Genomic DNA, 24,775 nt, shown 5'->3' on the forward strand with positions numbered 1-24,775 from the left:
TATGTTACTAATTATGGGTGGTCCATTCCTGCCTGGTATCTGCCATATTATAATATGCTTTGTTTTTTGTCCACTTTTTATGCCTTTGGCATTTTTATGCAGGAGCTATATCTGGATAGCTTTATTTAAGTTAGGATATTGTATATTTTGCTCTTTTGATGGACTATCATGATGTGCTCCTTTTGTGATCTTTCCTTGACCTCTACCCTCAATGTTTCTTTTTACCCTTGCCCTGTGTAATGTCATCACTAGAGGGTGTTGTTGGTAGGTGGTTTACTGGTCTGTTCACTTTCATGTTGTAGTGTTTGAAAAGATTGAGCTTCATCAAACAGTTAACAATAAAAACACTGTTGTTTTGATCTGTCTCCTCTGCATGAGTGCCTCTATTCCAGTTTTGGATTTCTATGGATTTTTTTGTGGGTGAGCACCTGGGCAAAATGTAACTTGTTGGCCTAAAATCAAAATGCTATGTGTGGCAGAAAACTAACACTGCACATCATCGGGAACACACCATCCACACCGTGAAACATGGTGGTAGAAGCATCATGCAGTGGGGATACTTTTCTTCAGCTGGGACAGGGAAGCTGGTCAGAGTTGATGGGAAGATGGATGGAGCCAAATACAGGGCAATCTTAGAAGAAAACCTGATAGAGTCTGAAAAAGACTTGAGACTTTGGTGGAGGTTCACCTTCTAGGAGGACAATGACGCTAAACATACAGTTAAAGCTACAATAGAATGGTTTAGATCAAAGCATATTAATGTGTTAGAATGGCCCAGTCAAAGTCCAGACCTAAATCCAATTGAGAATCTGTGGCAAGACTTAAAAATTGCTGTTCACAGACGCTCTCCAATCAATCTGACAGAGCTTGAGCGATTTTGCAAAGAAGAATGGGAAAAATATTTACTCTCTAGATATGCAAAGCTGGTAGAGACATCCCCAAAAAGACTTGCAGCTGTTACTGCAGTGAAAGGTGGTTCTACAAAGTATTGACTCAGGGGGTGGAATACAAATGCACACCACATTTTTCAGATATTTATTTGTAAAAATTTAGAAAAACCATTTATCATTTTCCTCCTTCTTCACAATTATGTGCCAATTTGTGTTGGTCTATCACATAAAATCCCAATACATTTCATTTTTGTGGTTGTATCATGACAAACTGTGTAAAATTTCAAGGGGTATGAATACTTTTTCAAGGCACTGCATCTCTCAGTTTAAACAAAACAACTAATTTAAAAAAAGTTTTATGACTCCAATATGCCACTTTTAAACTGGGTAAGAAGAGCAATAATATGTGATGACCTCTGTAAATCAAATATAATAAAATAAAAGCACAGTAACTGTATTTGATTATTAATATATAACAATGTTTACGTTAAAACTACTAACGGATAACTCCAGGTGACCGTCTCTAGACTGGTTTGGTACTGGGGGAGTCACTCCAATATGCATAGTGACTTCAATAGGAGTTTGAGGGTTGGTATATAGGCTGTAAGGGGGCAGCCATAACCTTTACTGCAATTCCCCCCTTTGGGGGAGGAGGGTAGTCTGTATGGGAGAGATGGGGAACAGGAAGGATTGTGGCTGGGTCTGACCCCACAGAAGTCTTGATGATGATGTCAGCATGTGCTGACACCACATGCCTGACATGGTGATGTCACGATGGAAATGTGGCCCCAGTTGGCACGAGTACACACACAACAGGGGGTATAAGATGGGGGCATAGACCTGACCTGGTGCTGTGCAGTATGGGCTGGTGACTAGAAGGTGTTGTTTTCTAATGGATTAGTATTTAGACTGGTGAATAAAGAACAGATGAGAGGCAATGATATTATCCTAGTAGAGGATGGTTACTGTTTGACTGTATGTTTTTGTCCTATCGCAAAGTGTCCTTATAATGATGACCCTGAATAGACTGATTGGTTGGAGGGATCCCTAGGAATTTCTGATATATGCAGCACATTCCACCCTAATTTTCAACAGTACAGGATACATTGGGTATAATGTAATCTGCGCAGGCCTTATTTTTATACAAGGGAAAACAGTGTTTTAACTACATTTAATAAAAAGGTGTACTTTTTAACATAACAATGTGATTAATTGGATTTTTAGTGTACTCTGATAGTCCCACTTTGTGTAGTAATAAAAATATATTTGTACTGTATATATAATTTAAAATGTATAATGAAAATGTTGTTATACTGTAACAAATATTTCTGCAAACACATATTAATCCTTTCGCTGCCAGAGCTGCTTTTGCAATTTTTGCACACGTTTAAATAATCATTTTAGGCCTGATGATTACATAAACCTCTCATACATATTTTCTGAAAGCAGACCTAGAGAATAAAATAGTGGTAGTTCCATTTCTATGTCACATGATATTACCGCAAAGGTCTAGGTAACACAAAATGTCAGTAAAAAACACACTGTGAAGTGAATTTCAGGGCAAACAAAAACAAAATTACCCAAATTTTTGATACAATATAACTGGCTATGTTGCACCGAGTAAATAGATACCCAACATGTCAAACCTTAAATTTGTGTGCTCCTGTGAAATTGTGGCAAACTTCTGTACCCTATATTTTCTCTAGGTAATGCTTCAAAAGCACCCTATAGGTCATCAGTTGAGCATTACGGAGGAGGTCTTGTGCTAGAATTATTGTTCTCACTCAGCATGCACGGTGATATGTAACATGAGTATTGCAATCGATGTTTTCATGTTAGGCAGCCCTGATGTGTGTTTTTACATGTATATGTGCAAATATGTGGGGGGCCTCAATTTTTTGAGAGGGGATTTTATGTGCTTGGATGTAAGATATAGCTTGTTCTTTTAGCTGTGGTCAAATAAAATAATCTTTTAATACTGCACTTAGGAGGCACTTCCTTTTCTTTCATCTATGTGCTTGGATGTAACTTTAATTTTTTGCAATGAAAAAAAAAATGTTTGTTTAACCTTTTTTTTTTCATCACATAGGGTTTGTTTAACCTTTTTTTTCATCACATAGGGTACAAAACGTCCTCTATGTGATGATATTTAGGTCACAGGTTCTGTTTAATGAAACATGCAAGCTCTAAAAGACCCTGCATGTCTCCTCTGTGCTTCGCTGAATGTGTTGCAATGCAGATCACATTGCAATACATTCCTTCCTGATTATGCTAGCCAGTGAAAGTGACAGGGTGACCCAGAAGTGACATTATACATGTCGCTTTCTGGGTCACCAACCAACCCGCCATGTCAGTCCTGGGCCCGCAGAAGGGCAAGTGGCGGGGGTGCACTCGGAGGAGGGGTGCTGTTATCATGGGTGTGTGGAAGCAATCGGGCAGCAGCACAGCCACCCAAATGCTTCTACCTGACAGGCAGCAGTCTGCTTGTCAGTTTTACACACAATCTTGGTGGCTGCGGCCATCAGATTGTGTGTAAAACCCCTTACTGTCAGGTCCGTACGACGTACACACCTAGCAGCAAAAGGGTAACATACATGAGGATTTATAATATAACCATATCATGGATATTTTTATAACCTTAAAATTGACCAGAATGATGAATCAGGTGCAAACTGAGATTCAGTCCAAAAAATTATCATACGGACTGCTTCTCTTTTTGTGATCTAATGCTTTGGCTAATATTTTTTAATGCTTTCTTAAAAAATATGGCTTTGTTAAAAGCAAATCACTGGTTAAAACTACTGAATACACAATAAAAATGCAGTAATTTGTTTCTATGATTTTTGGCACTTGTAAATATACCTTATGTTTTTGCTAAAAATGTACTAAATATTTGTACTGCACATGATACAAGGGATGGTCCTGGAAGGAAGGAAATATTGCCCCATTATTGGTTGTGGTCCCTTTAAGGGGAATGATAAGAAATGTTTTGAGTACTCAGAGGTTCTCACCCATGCAGGGTGAGGGGTTCCAGGGTAGTCCGGTTGGAAAGGAGAGGACTGATTTACAGTTCTCTCAGCATTGGTAATCCCTCAATTGGGATATGGAATTCAGAGACTCAAAGAAACTTTGGGTAGGAAAGAGCCTCCAAAACTGATTACAGGGACATACCCAAAAAGGGTTACCTTTTTCAGAGGAGGTTTGAAAAGGAGCAGAAAGGAGTCAGCACCTGTCTGTGAGGTGGATTGGAGTAGATCACAGGTGTGAGGAGGTGTGGGATGTATTGTAACATAAACATTGTTTGCTGAGCTCCTTCAGCTTTTCCTGTACCCTTAATCAGATGAGAACCTTAATCCAGGTATGAGACTGATATACTGGTGGTGAGCCTAATATTGTTTGCAATATACCTGAGCTATAGACTGTACTTGCTCTCCCGAATAAAGTGGTTTATTTTCCTGATTTTAAAGGAACAATAAATACTGTTTTCCTTTTAGAAACAGCCGGTTGGTGATCCCAAGCTCCCTGGCAGATGTTAAGCTTGCTATTTATTAGATGCATCCCTTGCTGCCAAAACTGAGCACACATAAAGGTATAGTTACTTAAGAATAGGAAGGGCAATGGACCAATCAATGTACATGCTTTTTTTTTCCATTGTTGTGGTGCACTGCCACATATTATGCATGGATAGCTACTGCACAGTGTATATAGGTGGCATTTACTATGACTGGCATTTCAATACAATGTATATAAGTGACCCCTTTAAGACATTTTAATGAAAAAAAAAAATCAACTATTTTTCCAACACATATATTTCTAGTGTTCCTTAGGATGCAGGAGGCCTATTAATACACCACACATCAGGATTTATATTTCTCAGATCAATCTACAATAAGCTAATATCTAGTTGGTAGACATTATGGCATTTTGCACATTATAATTGTTATTTGTAACAGCTTGCCAAATAGGCTTGATGTTGTAATTATAGTATGAGATGTACATTGCTATATATAGGATATTTTTCTATAGAACTTTTTTGTTACAGCTGTTTGTGGCAGACTCCTAATATGCCATATGTTATTCTCTTGACTGTGATCCGTGTGCCTATTTTTAAATCCACATATGACATTTTTTTCAGCTTCTATTAGACTACTGTATAATAGAAACAATATTTCTGCAGCTGGTATAAAATTAGCAATAGACGAGTCCATTAAGAACATACCAAAATTGATGAAACTTAGGAAAAGATAAATTTAAACTAGACAAGACTCATTTATAGGCACACATTTTAATAATGAAGTATAAAGTATTGAAAAAGTTGTTGTCACGGTGAGGTGTCAGGCTCGGAGACCAGTAGCTAGAGCAACAGAGACGCTTTCACCAACCAGCAGGATGTTATACAAGCAGGTCACCCTGGAAGATTAAGCAGGCTCACCTGAGGTGCAAGATCTAAATACTAACTGGTATTCACCAGAGCTCCTGATGGTGAAGATGGGTTTTGCTGTATGTTAGTAGCAGGTCACAGTCCTCAGGATCGCCACACAGGAAGCTGAGCAAGCCAGGGTCCAGTAGCAGATATAGCAGGTAGGGATCAAACAGAAGCATAGTCAGTAAACAAGCCTAAGGTCGGTAACAAGTGGTTGCAGGTTGGGATCAAGCAGAAGCGTAGTCGAGGAACAAGCCATAGGTCAGTAATGAGTGGTAGTGAAGGAACATACAGCAGCAGGAGAGACAACAGCGAGATATTGGCTGTAGAAGGCACAATAATCTGGCAAACAGGTAGTGCAGAGGCATGGCTTAAATCAGGAAGTTCATGGGAGGAGCAAAGAGTTAAAGGTTCAGCAGAAAACAAGACACAAGGCAGGATTGTCCAATGGATCAGGCAGAGTGCTGTCCAGCATCTCAGGTAGCTCAGTGAGAAGAGCTATTGCCAGACACAGCAGAGGTCCCAGATTCATGTCCAGCCCCTGACATCTTCAATGAAGGTGGCCAAATATAAGAATACTGGCACTAACTCTGATTTTGGCCAGATTAGGCAAATACCTCATGTCTTCGGGCACAAGGAGACTCTGCTGTATACTAGGAATTACTGATCTAGAGGAAATATTGATTATATGTTTTTGATCATTTCATATGACTGCTATTTTTTCCTGAGAGATAAGTGACAGTAAAGGATGTTTAAACACGCTGTTGCACTAGCCTTCATATGCATACGTACAGTATGTATGCTTGGATGATCCAAATGTTCATGCTCATGCACAAACCTGATAAAAGAATCTTTGTGTGCTTCGATCATGTTGCATGTTGAACTGCCTTCTAATTTTATTGACTATGGTAATACTACCGTAATTTCCCTTCACAAGCCGCAGATTAGTTTTTAATTCAACGAGTTTCATTACTGACCAAAAGGTATATTCAGGTTCATTAAACCACCATAATGGTATCTGCATATTTGGCTTTTGAGGCTGCATTAATTGTGTACATATTTATTCAAGTTAGAAACAAATACTGCCCAATTCCTCTGACCCAAGTAACCGCAAGATTCCACAACACCAGAGGCTATGTTGCCCTTTTGTAAATGTAGAATGTTTACCAAAAACAGCTTTGTTTAAAAAAATAAAACAAAGTATGCAACATATAGAATATTGCACAAAAAAAATAGTAGACCAGATTCTGACCTGTTTTTATTTTCAGAAGATGATATAAGAAATAAATATAATTAGTAGACATTTTTAATTTTTTTCAAAGCAAAGGCCTTTGAGAATAAAACGGTGGGTGTTGAAGTTTTTTACGTCACACAGTATTTGCGCAGATATTTTTAAAACGCAAATCTTTTGAAAAAAAATACACTTTTTAGAATTTTAATGCATAAAAACACAATATATTGCCCAATTGTTTGATAAAATGTAAAAAATGATGTTACGCCGAGTAAATAGATAGCAAACATGTAATACTTTACAATTTCGCATGGCCGTGCAATGGCAACAAATTACATACATTTTTATTATTGATAGGTGACACTTTAAAAGCCTTTACAGGTCACACATTTATATTTACACAGAAGGTCTAGTGCTAGAAGTATTGCCCTTGATCAGACATTCGTGGCAATACCTCACATGCATGGTGCAACCGCTGTCTACATACCGGCACGGGGTCTGGCAGGTGTGCGCACAAGGGGGGTAAGGTGCTTTTTTGTTTTCTTTTTAGTTATTTTGATTTTATTTTTATTATTTTTACACTGTTCCTTTTTTTTAAAATCATTTTTATTGCTATTACAGGGAATGTAAATATCCCCTTTGACTGCAATAGGCATTGACAGGTATTCTTCTTGGAGAAATCTGGGGTCTATCAGACTCTAGATATCTCCTCTGCCCTTACATCATCTGATCTCATCAACATCGGTGTGATCAGATGCATTCCCAATTTGCAAATTGTGCTGTTTATGTCCTGAGAAACTGAAGCTTCTGATTTCTTAGACTCTAGAGATGATTGGAGCTATTCTGGTCTCTGATCAGCTCTATGGTCAGGCAGCGGATCTGCCAGCTGCATTCTTGGATTCCTCTGTGGGGGGGCTGTCCCTTCCTGTTGCTCGTAAAAAACAATTCAGCAGCTAATTGGCCACTAGGATTTCTTTTACATGAAAGCCGACTGCCAGCTGAAAAAAAATTATACCAGGATGATGCCTGTAGCTGCAGGCATTGTCCAGGTATAAACACTCAAATTCCAGCAACATACCAGTACATTGCTGGTCCATGTTGGGCATACAGTATATGTAACAGCAAAGAACATTGGCATATGATGAATCGGGTCTGTGGACCTATATGACTGCAAATAATTCTTTTCTGTAATGCCCATGTTGAGGGTTAGGCCCAAAAAAGTTTTAAATTCAGAAACTGTGATAGGTTTCCATGTGAATTGTCTGGCAAGAGCTGAATTTGGGTGGGCGGCGATGTATTGTTGTGCATATAAATTGCCATGGCCCACAATCAATTGGTACAAATCTTCTGTGAAAACAGTGAAAGGGATAAATGCTAGTGCTGCCTGTGAACGAGGCTGATCCTGCTAACACTGTGTTTTTAGGGGCACTATACAAAGCAGGCACTAGTATAGTTCTGTTTATGATCATTATATTGATATGTTCAAACATTAAACTAGTAATGGGGGTGATCAGCGATCTACAGTGTGAGTGCAATAGTGTGCGGGCAATCTAACGCTAGCTGACCCTTGCTGGGTGGGGCGCTTACTGACCCTGATGCTATCTGATGTCGCTATTGTCAGGAATGCAGTGATCAGTGAAAAATGTTATATACTGACACTGTACTAATGGCACTGGCTGGGTGACGGGGCGATCAAAGGGTTAATAGGGGTGATCAAAGGGTTAAATTTGCTAATCGAACCTGTGTGTGTAAAATGTAATGCTTTTACTCAGTACCGTGTTCTCTCTTCTCTCCCTGGACCGACTGGGGGGCAGCGGGGGGCGCAGGCACGTTCACACCCCAAAATAGAAAGTGACACAAGATTACGTTGCTTTGCCAAGAGCTGCTGCTTGCCCACAAAATGCGGGTAAGATGTTGGCAAGTAGTTAAAAAAAACCCTTAAAATTGTTTTTTTTTAATTCTCAATATGGTATTTTTTAAATTTTTAAATACTTTTATCAGAATAGTGCCATAGTAACATTGTACTACTGTGTGTGTGTGCGTGTGGGGGTGATCAGGGATTTTTCTTTTTACACTTTGCTTTGCAGGAAAAATAAAGATTATTTCTCCTGCAATGCAAAGCTTGCTGTCATGAACCTAACTCATTCATGATCTGGCATGAATGAATTAGGTTTTTGACAGCTGAAGATAGTGATTGACTAGAGCTGGTCACATGGCACAGGGAGCTGCAATTGACACCTTGTATCATGTGACAGCTGTGGGCTAATCACAGCTCACTAGGAAGAGAAACAGAGCTGTTATGAATGAGACTGATTCATAACAGCTTTGCATACATTGTGATCACATGATCACCGGGTCCAGTTCACCGGCATCTTCATTTCGCTGTGGATACAGCAGTCACAGGGGGGGGGGGGATGGGGAGTGATGCACACCCGCTGTGTTAGTACAGCCAGAGCGACATACGGGTACGTCACTTTGCCTGTAGCTGCCGCCCGGCCGCAGTACATTGCGGGTGGGCGGGAAGCAGTTAGCCTCCCTGGCAGTATTCCCGAGTGTAGCTCGGGGTAAAGTTTCAGTACCACAAGCGGTAACCCCGAGCTACACTCGGGAATACCCTGCAGCGCTGCTCCGGGATCCCTCTTGCACTTACCTTGTCCTGCGCTCCCGCGATGTCCCTCCTGCAGTGTCCCTGGCAATGTAATCCGGCGGATGCCGGCATCTGTCATCTGGGTTCCGTCCCCTGCGAGCGTCGGGACGTACGGGGGACGGAACGGCGGGAAATTTGAAAATGACAAAAAGTGACATTCACTAAAATCACATAGTAAAACATTACTGTATCAAACCATTTCACATACATTTTGTCCCTAATGCTTTGTCCTGTGCCCTGCCTGAATTTTGACTGTTCTTTCTGCCTGGAAACTGATAAACGTCCATGGCGTCCAAAAAGCATCCCTTTAGGTCAAAAGCGGTTTTAGATCAGCTAGAGAACAGCGATAGTAAATTAGAACTACTTGCAAAATTGAGTGATAATGATTTGTGGGGAAATTCGTCATCAGACACTGAAAACGATTTTGTGACTTTGCTCAATGATGTGCGAACTTGGTGCTATATTTCAAATTTCAGTGTTTTTGGTTTGATTATATCATTGAATTAAATTTATTATTATTATTATATTATTATTTTTTATGATTATTTATTAAATTATAATTTATAATTTCGTGTTTCAAGTTTTATCCTACCTGGGATGTTTACTAGACTCTTGTTCGGACGGATTTCAGTGAGTTATTCCTAAAAATTACAGGCCTACAATATAAAATGGCAAATTTCCATGCAAAATAATGGTACCGCTTTCAGCACCAAAAATCTGAAATAATAATACTGCCAGGGAGGTTAAGCTGCTATTTAGCTGACCAAAAAAAAAAAAACAGAAAAAACCAGGCTGAAAAGTACTATATTTGCTGATTTATGTTATGCTAGTTATGCTATTTGTGTTTAAATTTTGACACTAGTTGATATATATTTATTGCATACAATCTATGTAAATGATTTTCAAATGTGTTTCAAACTGGTCTCAAATTCAAGCCATTTTTGTTTGACTTGCTTCTAAGACTGAAAGCCGTGAACAAAAAAGGTGCTTTTACACTTTAAGTAATGTTCTTTAAAACAGACTTTTAATATGTCAAGGATACCTTCAAGTGAAGTGTTCCTACTGCACAGTATTATAAATCAGCAAATGCACGTTTAAATTGTAAAATTGTACAGTTGCACAATAGTATGATTAAAAATACCAGATTTGTGGAACTAAAAAAAAACAGTGATCTATTGTCAAAACAGTGATCCCGCTCAAAAGTAAACACACTCATTTAATGTAGTCATTGTGTCCATAAATTAGTGCTCATAAACAAAATGTTCTCAATTCCATGCAGCTATTTCTTCCCACCGCTGGATATCATCTCCAAGCAGTACACCACATAAGAATTGGACTCTCAATGGATGATAAGACCGTTAGAAATCAGTCGGTCATATAAAAATCTAAAAGTGTGGCCACCAGACGTCACCTCCCTTCTCTCAGATCGACCTTCTAAACATCCATCCAGGTCACTCCAGGAAATATTATGGAAATAAACAAGAAGCAGAAACCATAGTGTGGTAATTATTTCAATAAGATAAAAAATAAATATGCTCACATTAAATGAATGTGGACCAGCTCTAAACATCAGTGACATGAACAAAAATGCAGATAACTCTTCCCACCATTTAACTTCACCACCGTGCATCATGTGAATAGACTGTCAGCAGATACTCAGACCCTTGGATCTCAATCGGTCATATCAGGCATAGAACAGTGGAATATGGCTTCCAGGCACCTACCTCCTTCTTTCAAATTCGCTCTCCAAATCATTATCAGCACTTTCAATTGCTCCAAGGAATATCACAGGAAAGATGAAAAGCATGTGTCATGCCTACTTCTAGCGCTGGTAATCACGCACTATAGCTGGCATCTGTGTTCTTTACTTAAAGCCCCCATTTCCATAAGACACACTCGGTTGCTCCTAGGTTCTATACACACTGCTATGTGCCTGGCTACCACGCCAGAGCAGGTGTGAACTGAGCACAATGAACAGTTACTTGCAGTTGGCAGATGGGCAGAGTGGTCAGTGGCAGCCCAGGTTTAGGGCAAGCAGCGTCCAGAGAGTAGTCAGGGTCAAATCCGACTCATCCTTTTAGGATTAGATAGTTTTCAATACCCTTATTACCAGAACTTAACCCCTTCTCACAAGCCTCTCCACAACCTTTTTTGAGGGCAAATTACATATGTGCAGGTATGACAGGGTCTCCAATGGCCAAGCCATGCATTCCTGAAAGGCTAGCCACCCTTAATGCATAGCTAATGCTGGGTACACACGATCCAAATATTGGCCAGTTCTGCAGGACTCAGCTTACATTCGGACAGTGTGTACAGCTGTGTGTTTGACAAAAGCTGTTCGTTGGACCAGCTTTTGTCAAAGGGACATGCCGGAACACCCGCATCCAACCAGCAGTCAATCAGCGCTGGAAGCCAATGGCTGTGAGCACTGATCAGTGTGTCCTGGCAGTGGAACAGTCCACCTGTCAGAACACAGTAGCTCAGTGGGAGAGATCACCACACTAATATCGCATAGTTAGTATAGTAACTATAGTTTATAGTATAGCAACCTCTCAGTTTTTTTTTTTCATTCAGCCTGATGGGTTGAATGAAAAAAAACATAATGTGTGTTTCTGGATTAACCAAGGGGATCCTTTGAAGTGGACATCTGATAACAGATTTGTCCTCCAATGTACACAGATCAGATGGTATTTCTCAGCTTCCAGAAGGATGGGGGCAGGGATCTAAAGTCACACACAGCACAGAGCTGAAGGCAATCTGACCCTTTTGTGGAGAAAATGGACACCTACTCCCCTCCCCCCACACCCCCATAGGGAAAAATGCACATCTGAGGCTGTCAATCTCATTCTGTATGCTGCGGGCGGGGACATCAATATGGATTGCTTGGTGTCAGGGAAAATTGTCAGAAGTTATAGATGCAGATTGTGGGGAAGAAGAGAACAGCCAAGATCCACACCACCTGCTACGGACTGAGGCAAGTGATCACTTATATGAATATAATGTGTGCTTTGTTCATTTTTCCCTTCGAAGATTTACTTTCACATTAATGCCATTTTTAACACATTGCTACTGAAAAAAAAATGCTTACCCGTTACAGAAAATGAAAAAGGAAAACTAAAACTGGCAGGTGATAAGAAGGTGCCCATGTTACAAACAACCATTGGAATTAGTACCATTTGTACAAAAATTAAAAATATGCAACATACATGTGCAAAAGGTGTCACTTAATTAAAGTGTTTGTTCACCAATGCCAGAAGTCTGCCAAGCAAAATAGGTGAGTTGGAAGCTTTGGTGCATAAAGAGAATTATGATTTAATTGGTATTGCTGAGTCTTGGCTTCATTTTTCACATGACTGGTCTATTAATATTCCTGGCTATGTTCTCTTTCAGAGAGACAGGGTAAAAATGAAAGGTGGTGGTGTTTGTCTCTATGTGAGAAGTGATCTCAGAGCGAGTGTGAAGAGGACCTAGTTGATGGAGAGTGTGATGAGGCTGAAGCATTATGAGTGGAACTGCACATGGGGGTGTGTACTACAAAGGTAATCATTGGAGTTTGTTATAGGCCACCCAGTGGAGCTCCTTGCACAGATCAAAAGGACTACAAGGGCTGGGACAGTGATAATAATGGGATTGTAACTACTCGGAAATTGACTGGAGTAATGGCACTGCAGGAACAGTTAAAGGGCAAAAATTAATAATCCTACTACAGGACAATTTTATGGTACAGTTCATAGAGGCCCCAACTAGGAATGATGCTCTGCTGGACCTGGTAATCTCAAACCATGCAGAGCTTATTACTAATGTCCATATAAGAGAACATCTGAGTAGCAGTGACCATAAGATTATTTAATTTATTGTTAGCTGTAAACAACAAGCACATACGGGAAAAATATATACGCTCAACTATAAGAGGGCTAGTTTTCCAAGCTGAAAGATGCTCTCCAAGACTCAGACCGGGTGGGAATATTGGCATCAAGTAATACAACACAGAAATGGAAGTTCTTCAAAAAGACTGTATGTGAACACACTGCAAAATATATTCTCATGGGCAACAAGTTTAAAAGGCTAAAAAATCAAACTTATGTGGCTTTCGGCCAAAGTTAGAGAAGCTAAAAATAATAAGAAAAGAGCTTTTATTAAACATAAAAATAAATATAAACATTACAAAGAATATAACAGAATATGCAAAAAGGAAATCAAGGCTGCAAAAATGTAAAACGGACAACCGATTGCAAAAGATAGCAGGGCAAACCCAAAAAAGTTCTTCACATATATTAATAGTAAAAAGGTCAGGACCGAACATGTAGGCCTGATACAAAATAATCTAGAGTGGGTGACTGGGGAAAAAGAGAAGGCAAATGTATTAAATACCCTCTTCAGCTCTGTGTATACATAGGAACATGGGGGAGCTTTTTTCCATAGTGGGCATGGTATTGACACAGTCCCAAATGATCCACATTGGCTCACAACTGATATGATCAAGAAATATTTAGACAGAATAAAGGTGAACAAAGCACCTGAAGTGGATGGCATACATCCACGGGTCCTTAAAGAATTGAGCTCTGTTATTCCAAAGCCATTGTTTCTAACTTTTATGGACTCTTTAATGACTGGCATAGTACCGCTGGATTGGATGTGGTGCCTATATTTAAAAAGTGATCAAAATCTTTACCAAGTAATTATAGACCTGTTAGTTTAACTTCTACAGTTGGGAAGATACTGGAGAGTTTCATAAAAGACCACATGGATGAGTTATTGCTGGAAAAAAATATTTTAAGCAATAGACAGTATGAATTCATGAAAGACAGAAGTTGTCAAACAAATCTGATTTCTTTTTATAAGGAGGTGAGAAAAACCTTGGACAGAGGGGTGGTGGTGGAGGTGGTATGCTTGGATTTTGCAAAAATGTTAGACACAGGTCCCCACACAAGGCTAATTTGTAAGGTAAAGTCTACAGGCTTGGAAAAATCAGTATGCAAATGGTTGGAAAACTGGCTAAAAGATTGTAGAGAGTAGTGGTTAATGATTCATATTCTGAATGGTCTAGGTTTGTCAGTGTTGGGACTCTTACTGTTTAATATATATAGAAATGATATAGAGTCTGGAATTAAAAATACTGTTTCAGTCTTTGCAGATGACACCAAGCTTTGCAGTGGAATAAAGTCATTACAGGATGTCTCCAACTTACAAGCTGACCTCAATGCACTGTTTAAATGGGCAACTACAGTATGTGGCAAATGAGGTTTAATGTAGATACACATAAGGTTATGCACTTGGGGGCTAAGAATATGCATGCATCATACATACTATGGTGAATGCAACTGGGGGAATCAATGGGGGAGAAGAATCTGCAAGTTCTGGTAGATCATATGCTTAAAAATGGCATGCAATGCCAAGCTGCAGTATCTAAAGCGAGCAAAATCCTCTCTTGTATTTAAAGAGGTATAGACTTCAAAGAGAGATATATAATTTTACCCCTGTGAAAATCATTAGTAGGACCTCATCTGGAATATGCAGTTCAGTTTTGGGCACCAATTCACAAAAAGAAAGTTGGGGAACTGGAGAACGTGCAGAGAAGAGCAACCAAACTAATAAGAGGCATAGAGGAGCTCAGCTATGAGGAAATATTAAAGGAATTGAATTTAATCTCTCTTGAGAAGAGGAGATTAAGGGGGATATGATCAACATGTATAAATACATCAGTGGTTCATATAGTGAACTTGGTGTAGAGTTATTCACCTTGAGGCCATCACAGAGGACCAAGGTTCACTCTTTATGTTTGGAGGAAAAGATATTTAATCTCCAAATATGGAAAGATTTCTTCACAGTAAGAGCTGTGAAAATGTGGAATAGACTTCCTCCAGAGTTGGTTCAGGCCAGGTCTGTGGATTGCTTTAAAAAAAAGCCTGGATTCTTTCCTAGATACACATGATATAACTGGATACTAACATTTATAGGTAAAGTTGATCCAGGGAATATCTGATTGCCTCTCGGGGGATCAGGAAGGAATTTGTTTTCCCTGCAGGAACAAATTGGATCATGGTTAGATGGGTTTATTTGCCTTCCTCTGGATCAACTGTGGGTGTAGGATTATAACTTTTTTTTTTGGTTGAACTGGATGGACTTTTGTCTTTTTGTACTAGACTAACTATGGTGTCCTTTTATCATGCAGCGGCAAATGACCACTGCTCAGTTCTCCGGCATTCTCAGAGGAGACAGTCCTCCTCTGTATGCCTTTTTATGAAGCGGTGTAGATCGCTTCTCCGAATGAGGAGAGAAGCGATCTACAAACGCTTTGAACGCTAGAAAACGGCTGCTGTTACTGTAATCTCGCAAGATCAGTCAAACACCATTTACTAAGCAGAAGTAAATTACCGCTGCTTGGTTTGCGGTTCCCCCAAATCTCCACCTCCTGGGCTGGAGAATCTGGAGGGAGAACACATCGCCAGTGAAGGGCTGACATCGTTCCTTCACTGGCCATCTGTGTGCTGAGATGATCAATGGAGAACATGTTCTCTGCTGATCATCTCTGTTTCCTAAACCACTAATGATCTGAGATCAGCAACGATCCTTAGGATCGCCGCTGATCTCTATTTCATAAAAGGACACCAATGTAACTACAGTATGTAAAAAAACCTAGGTGTGTTAAGTAGGAGGAGCAAACGGTTAACAAGGGACTATGAAGGGTTACTGTAGGGTTGACTACAGTTTAAAATCAGTTTTTTCACTTTGCCCTGTGGTATATTTTCAGTTAAGGTCAGATCACAGGACAAGCTTGTGATATAAAGTATCAGCCTACAACAGCCTAATTTTACAACTGGACTAAATAAGCAATGTATATGGTGGTTCAGGAAGCTAAAAAAAATAATAAATGCTTAGCATTTTGTGGCTTAACACATTGAGCACAATTAAATAAATATTTCACATTAAACTTTTTTGTTTTAATTCTTATCCCAGCACTTGCATTTTACAACATTTCAGTGCTGCTGGCTCTGGCTCTCTCCATCTGCTGCTTCCCTGAACCTTCATTCTTCACAGGAAAGCGTTAACAGTGGACAGTGCAGTCTGGAGCCAGTCTGTTAGCTTAGAGAAGGGAGGAGCACGGGAGTGCCTTGTCATCCTAGGCTATGTGACTGTGTGTGTCTATAGGTGCACAGAGCGTAGGGAGACACAAGTCTAGTCCCTGCATGCAAGAGTGACTCCATAGAATGCTGAAAGTGAAAGAAAGCACCCTGAAACAGGGGCAGCAGTCATGGCACCACCTAAAGTGGAACATAACAAGAATTGATGATAAATAAACTGCATACTAATTAAGAGATTAAATCGACTTTCAGGCTGTGAGTGCTTTGTACAGGCTTCCCAGCCACAGCTGTTTGCATACACCTGTGATCCCAGCTGCAAGAATCCACTGACCCTTTCCAAAGGAATCCACTGTATGCCAGTAATCCCCTGTGTGAATGTAGCCTTATTCAGCCAAATTAAAGCTTGGTACTGAGTAATATTTTCAATCACAGATCCTGCATCCACACAATGCAATGTGGTGCAGGGATCTCTCCCACTGAACTACTGTGTTCTGAAAGAGGGGACTTCCACGCGCATCAGAATACATTGATCAGTGCTTCAGTCATTGGCTGAACAGGCTGAATTTCAATACGTGTATAGCCTGCTTAAGGTGGGTAGTTTACTGGCTCCCAGCTCTGTGTAAGATAAAACATCTGTTTCAATTTAATGACTGAAAAAAAACTTGCCACAACCTGTTTGTATGATTTTGACTGCACTTCTCCTGATTCCTATGTTCAATAAATTTAAGACATGAAATGCCCCAGAGATTCATAAGTAGAGCAAAAATGAACTCTTTCTTACATTATTATGTTTCTTTTTAACTTCAGACAGGGGTTTAGAATTGTGAGTGCTGTTTAACATCAGAAAAGCCAGAACCTGCTGCAAAAATTCTAGTAGTTCTTAGAATAGCAAAGCTTTTAATATTGATTTTTTTCTCCCTCTAAAATGTTGGTGTGTTTATTCACCATCCCTTGAGTACTGAGCAAAGCAAAGCAAGAACATAAAATAAAATCTAGTCAGAAATAAACCACTGTATAGAACAGTTGTACTTTGTGAAGAATCTACTGAGTTTTGGGACATATACAGTATGCTAACCTTTTTTAAATCTCTTATTAAAATATTCTTTGTATAGGCTTTCTGTCTGTTGTACTTTTTGTCTTAATTTAAGGACGTGTCAAAGACCATTATAATTGGTCCTAGAAAAAATATTTTTTCCAAGTTAGTATAAGCTGTGATTGTTTTTTACTTTATCTGTTTTTTTTTTCTTTTAAATCACAAATTGAAGTATATTTTAACTTGTTAAGCATTTTAATCATGTTTATTATCCCCATTTTAGAATTCAGAGAGAAGACTGCATACCATATCTTGTATGAATTAAAATGTGATAATGTGATACAAAAAGGCAGACCTTATATAATTGCTAGAGCCAAGGAAACTTGGGAATATAGTTAATTTTAGAAGACAAACATTTGACCCTTTGGTCATGAACATATAGGTTGTGGGCAGTTCATTTCAATACCAACTCCAATATTCAATATAATATAAATATTCAAACCACACTATTCCTTCAAAAGAAGAAATTAAAGACTACCCTCTCCTGCTACCCACATAGTCATTTTCTCCAGGGCTCAGAATAAACTGCTGGATGAATATCCTGTAGAATTCAAAACTTCCAGCAGTGTTGGATTCCTGGTTTCCTGCTGAATTCAGTGGTTTGTTCCTTAGGCCCCTACATAACTACTGTGTCATGTAGTAATACAAGAGTCAGCAGAAGGAACCAAAGCACATGATGGGGCACCTGGAAATCAATACTCCAAAACACAATACGACCTGCCACAATTTTCTCTCTAATTTGACAAAATGGTGATCTTAGGACATTATATTTACATACTTCTAAAACAATAGAAATGGTAATCCATGCACACTGATGATATTCCTGTGTAATAGTAAGTACATTTTAGTCAGAAGCACACATTATGTCTCCCTAGAGAATCCCTATAAATTCAAACAGTCTAGTGTACTCCATAGAGCAATGAGAATCCCTACATGAACCATAAATGCAGAGTGCCCAGCGCACTCCATAGAGCAAAGGGAATCCCTACATGAACCATAAATGCAGAGTGCCCAGCGCACTCCATAGAGCAATGGGAATCCCTAGATGAACCATAAATGCAGAGCGCCCAGCACACTCCATAGAACAATGGGAATCCCTACATGAACCATAAATGCAGAGAGTCCAGTACACTACATGCAGCAATGAGACACGTACTGTAAATCCAATCCAAGCTACTATGAGCCTCCTTTTCAGGCAGCAGACAATAACCAGACATCAAAACAAAGTTTAAATAAGCATCAACACCCAATCACAACCCTGCCCACCAAAAGAAACACCCACAATCCTTCTCAGTGTGCATATAATGCAATCCATGCATTAGCAAGGGGGGTATTTTGTATTTACTCAGGTTATCTTTGTGTAATATTAACATTTGTTCAAAGATCTGCATCATTTAACTGTAGCAAATATGTACAGCACTGTATGTATGATGAAATGATTGTGTTATAGGGATACTAAGTGGGATTGTGGGCTGTCTGTGGGTATTTCTATGGGTGGGGAATCATGTTTGAGTATTAATGGTTATTTAAACTCTCTTTGCAGTCTGATTACTGTCACCGCTGTATGAGGAAGAGGCCCCTAGTTGCCTTGAAATGTTGTTGCTTTCTGTTTCTGTTGCTTTCGGTATTAAAGTGTCTTGTATGTTTAGCTAAACATGGTGCACTGGTGGTATCTTGAATTGATCCCTACATGAACTGATGTTTGCACAGCTATTCCAAGTGTTGCCTAAATCAGGAAAATCACTTGTAAAGATCGGGCCAAGTATGGACATCCTAAGAGAAAGAACCAGATTGTCAAGTAATGCTTTAAATGGGCACACCACATGGAAAGATCTAGCCATTTATGAGCATTCTATGAATGAACACCAAGAAGGAATAAATACTTTATTTACCTGGGTAGTACCGGGCCAGTCCAGTTGCACTTCCAAACACTTGCCATAAAAGGGTTTTGTCTTCAGCCGAGTTTTTCTTAAACACTTCATCCAATGCAGCAGTCCAGTTCAGCTCATTTAACACTATGGTAGCTGGAAAAGGAATGACAAATCTATTAGATAGATAAAAAAGGGATCATTTTCTTGTTGTGTGTGTTCACTCCTACTTATGATCAGCATATCATAGCTGGGCATGCTGAAACCAGGAAACATATTGAGGCTTCATTATGCTGTGAGAGCTTTCCCTGTTCTGTCTTTGCATGAGGTATGCTGTTTCTCAGCAAGCTGTAACAAAGGAGTGGGCTCAGACACAAAGTTTATGAGGAATTCAGCACTTTAGCTAGCTTCAGAGATTATCCAATTTCAAAGAAACTAGGCAGTTATTTTTTTCTATTAACTGGTTAGCATATAATCTTTAATAGTGTTTAGGTTTTTAATTATGTCACTGTTATGCCATTGTTTCTTTTTAAATTTCTATAGGGCAATAACTAAACAATCGACACGTCATGTGTGTTTGAGCTGCAGCACTGAGATAATTCAAAATGGTCATTAGATTAGCCAAAGATCATGTGAAAAACAAATAAGAGGAAGAAACAAAACTAAGGACATTACACATGGTGGTATTATTAGCCCTTTAAAGCTGATAGGGGAATAGCTTTCCACCACAGTGCTCATTAGTGTAACTTAACAAGATTTTCATGTTTATGGATATGATCACTCTGAGAAAGATCAGTTATGTGAGCATGAATATTCATGCACTGGGTCGGTTATACAGTGAACTTAAGGTATGATGAGATTTGTATTCTGCAGCATGAACAGATTAATGTTTTTTGGTCAGTTACATGAAAATTAATAGTAACTCAAAGGTTTAGGTTACAGGCTATCATGTGTTTCTTTGTATTTTCCTCCAAATTAAAAATATAATACTTTAACTAATTTGGTAAGTAGCACATTAAATTCGCTCAACTCACAATGTTAATTATATATTAATGTACGCCTTGTTACAAACCCTCAAACAGGGAGAACCCAAAGGTGGACAGTATTTCCCAGACAGTAATAACTGTCTAATTTTACTAGCTTAAATTATATGATCACACCTATGTTTTTTAAGTGGGTAAAATGATATTTTTTATATATATATGTAAAAAAAATATAGTATATAGTGGGATTCGTCTCAAGTATTGTGCTTCCAAAAACGCAGTCAATTTGCAATGTTCTTTAAGTTAATTTTTATTTAACAGAAAAGTTCACAATCAGATGAAAGGTTACCCATGCATTGGGCTGCAGCATCACAACATCACAAATGGAAGTTTTTCAGCCTTTTGACTTTCCAGGCTGCATAGTCCCTGAGCTTGACTCAAATTAACTGCTTTATCCCACTTAGCCTTGGGGGCTGTAAAGGCTCCTGCCTAGTTACAGACTCTCCTATTGCAGCTCAGATTCCCGATGAGTATAGGCTCCTGCCTATTTGAACACTCTATCTCAGGTTATGGCCTGGACACATCACCTCTCCTTGAAGTATGAATAGTCACTTTCCCAGTGTTTGGTCACACACACAATGCTCTTGAAGCAGTTTGTTTCCAGGCAGGAACATTGAACTCTATTCAGTTCCCATAATATAAGGCCTGTGTACATCTACATATCCAGCAGGTACTGGATAGCATAAAAATATAAACCCACACCTACAGGTTTCATCCCTCCCAAGGCTCTACAAACGTCCTGGGTTCCAGGACCCACTCCAGAAGTTGCCAATCCTGGAGAAAACTTTAACACCAGTTTTATCCATTTAAAACAGTCGTTCTGGAGACCCTCAATCAGCATTAGTGAGAATCCTGGGTGACATTTAACCCTTCTGACACAGTGGGATACCTCTGTCTTGTTCTACTATGCTGTATGTTCCACCATGATTTCCAAAGTACACTGTACACCGTATAAGGTGTCCCTGTCCAAAACCAAAGGCTATTCCTGGGGATCCTATATCAAGATGCTTAACACAATGAGTGTTCTTGATCTGCTCCTTGCCTACCATTTAAATATGAATGAGTCAGTTCTAGCCAACCACTCATACAAGATGACCCACCCATCTTAACTTCGCTCAACATACTGTAACTATAATTCATACAACCAGCAGCCTTCAAAATGCTACCTTTACAGAGCAATTCCAGACGCAAAGTAAATTAGCGAGTGCAGAGCTAAAAGTATTCAATCCATCATTGTAAAAAGAATTCACCGTGATAAAATGAGAACGTTGTAGCATGCTTTGCTTTTAATAGATTGCAGCCTCTTTATTTAGCTTCACCTGCATGCCATCTACCAAGAGTTCTAAACAAAATTACAACTTTGCTCCAAGCCTCCTGTATGACATATGAGATTGCATCCCAAACATTGGGGTAGATGTCAGCATGACTATTCTATATATAAACATAAAGAAGGAAAGCTGTAAACAAGTTTTTTTCTTCATGTATATACTGTTTAACAGGGCAAGAAGCAATGCTTTGAAAAAAATGGAGGGGACCAGCATAGACCAAAAGCACTGCTGGTGGGAGAGAACAGCCAAGCCATACTACAAGGAGCAGGATCACAGCAAGAACCATAAACCAGCAGAGGAGGGTCAGGCTAGATGATGTGGGGAGATAATGTTACTGACAAATTGGATCTCCAGCATCCTTTGAAAACCAAGATCAGAAATCTTAGTAGGAAGAATCAAGAATTCCCTGTCACAAAGTTCAACCAGGACCTCAAATGACGTTCCCACAAACCAGGATAACATCAGCAAAGCATTCTTAAACAGTGGGGGCAATCTAAACCTCTACAGCAACAACAGGATGGAACACAAACACACTGGCCAAGTAGACTGGTTCCCTTTAAAGTTCCCAAGACTTAATTTTTAGGTTTAAATGGAGTTTACCAATAATTCCCTGTAATCTCAGAAACACTGAAGAAATCAAATTCTGCCTCTTCTATATGCAATGAAACAATCAGTTAGTCAATACTACACATGTACACAATACGATTGATACAGGCACACAAGCTTTCCTTTACTTCCTGAATATATGTAAGCTATTACAATCTTCTCTCTCTCTGGCAACATGGCAGTCTCCTGTAACAAACAATGTAACAACATTTTTTTACATGAATCAGAAGTTGCTTGAAATGTAGCATCAGTCTTTTGTAACATGGCACAGTCTGGTAACATATCACTGTCTTTAGACAAATACTACATTAGTGCCCCTTTTTCCAGCATCTTCTTGTTCAGCACAGGGTTTGCAGTCTCAAGGTTTCACCTGCAGTGCTACCTATATGTGAAACTAGTACTATACTTTACCCAGATTTCACTTTGCAAAGTGCAATGTAAATAAAGCTACAGTACTTCCAATATCATGATGTAAAACCTGTATGCTTAAGAATTGCTTAATATTTAATCATGAATTAATAATAACATTACTTATGTAATAGTACCTGTTAATCTTCCAGAAAACTGTTGCTCTCCTAACTGCCTGTTCCAGATGACAACACAGTGCCTTTGCTGCATTGAAATCCTAAGTAGTGTTGTCAATCCTGCCAAGTTATCTACTGCTGAATAACATGACATCGCCTTCCCCAACTTTATTACATATGGGGGGGGGGGGTGTTCACTAGTGCCTAGAGGAGAACTGCTTGGGAATTCAGTGCAGCAGTGTTAGAGAGCAGAGAAGGTTAGAAGCACAATGGTTTTCTGGCAGGGCAACAGATATTCTTCTGTCCTGGCATAATTTTATTCATAACGGATATACAGTAAATGCATTGTCTCCATAAAATGACAAATGAGTATAGCACTGCAAATTTTCCCCTTTTCAGTAAGATGACACATCTACTTTAAATAAATATGTTGGCAAGTTTAAATAACAATAAAATACATTTATTTTAAAATAAGACTACAAAAATGAATATATTACCTTTTGAATCATGACCTTGGGTTTTAAAGACATAGGTATAGCTGTCCTTGGCTATGTGTGACCTATAGGTGAAGTTGACAACTAGAATTTCACTTTATTTAGTCTTTTATTAACAGTCATACATACATTTACAGGGGCATATTTTAGTAAAGATAGTTTTTTTTTTTTTTTTCGGTCTTGGTGTTATTTTATATGGTTTTAGGTCTGTGTGTATTGTCTCATACTGAGGTGATGGTAAACCAGGGCGATTGCCCATATGTCAAATATTTATATGTAATAAAGCATAATTTTTGGAAATTTTTCTGAGTATCACATTCTGTTCATAATGTAGCCGCTTTCTGTGAATTCCTTTTCACAAACCCTTCTTTTTTGCATATTTTAGTAAACTGCTCTGATTTTTAGTCAGAATGCATATAACTTAACTCTATCTTCTCTTAAAAATGATAAAAGGGTGCAAAGAGGAGGAAAAAGACAGACATTGCTTTAAACACTGGGATCACAATTTTCCTGTAGGCGACCACGTAAATCTAGCAACATTGATTTACCAACTTCACTGACCAGTACCACTGCACCACTATGGCAAGATGTATCATGCTGGTAGTATACTACACCATAAAACTTCTATTATTGTTTCTGATGACAGAGCATGTTCTGGTTAATAAAGCATACCACAATCAACATATCTACAGTATTGATTTGTTAAATTGCAACACAAACTATGTACTTTGGTGTGTATTTAAGAATTCACTGTGATCTGTATGTATTAACAGAGGCACTGCACTTTGCCACTCTCACCAGGTCATGGGCTCTACACGGTATATTTTGGGACATATGCTTTTATGTACTATGTATAAATGTAACAATGGAATTCACGGAGGCATTTCACGGACACTCTTATCTATGGTAAGAAATAGGGGCATGCTATGCTGCAATTTCTTACAGTGTATTATATTATCTAAGTTTATCCTTGTGCAAAAACAATACTTGGATGTAGATAAAACTGTCATAAATGTACTTCTCCTGTCACGATATGGGTTTTGGGAACCTTAGGAAATTTACCCTAACCTTAGATCCTAATTATATTCAACAAGTTGCAACCTATATATAGGACAGTAACTTGAATTACTGAATTTAATATGTATATTCATCCTGGGCATAACAGTCTTAATGCTACTCTTTTTATAAAATGTCAACAAAGGTACTGTAATAGAGATAAACAATAAGGAATATGTAACAACACAATACTCAGAATGAATAAACTCATAATTAGGAACGTACTGTTCTATTAAGTGCAGTACTGTCTTTGAGGTGCTTATGAATAGATTCAAAATAATTAGATCCTAAAAAGTACACAACTCTATAATGTGTTATAAAATCACATCCCTGAAAAGTCTAAAGGTCCCTGTAGGGAGTATACTATCATAAAATTAGTAAGTGAAAACATAATTTTGCTGGCATTGGAAAAGTAAAGGAATATGTAAAGTAGTTGTTAACATGGCTACATTTACAAATGGTTTATTGGTATAAATGTGAGAACATTATT

General features: G+C 38.8%; 1 protein-coding gene across 5 annotated transcripts in view; it reads right to left on the reverse strand.

The window, feature by feature from the left end:
• CACNA2D1 (calcium voltage-gated channel auxiliary subunit alpha2delta 1) overlaps positions 1 to 24,775 on the reverse strand; it is an 857,854-nt gene that overhangs the window by 322,211 nt on the left and 510,868 nt on the right. For all 5 annotated transcript variants that reach the window (XM_089685880.1, XM_089685888.1, XM_089685869.1 and 2 more), the window contains one exon: positions 19,259 to 19,390. In XM_089685880.1, the coding sequence (XP_089542006.1) occupies positions 19,259 to 19,390 (132 nt within the window). The remainder of the gene's footprint in view (positions 1 to 19,258; positions 19,391 to 24,775) is intronic.

The sequence above is a fragment of the Staurois parvus genome, unplaced genomic scaffold (genome assembly GCF_062004578.1).
Source record: "Staurois parvus isolate SC_StPar_1 unplaced genomic scaffold, SC_StPar_1.0 ptg000019l, whole genome shotgun sequence".
In the NCBI taxonomy this organism is placed as follows: domain Eukaryota; kingdom Metazoa; phylum Chordata; class Amphibia; order Anura; family Ranidae; genus Staurois; species Staurois parvus.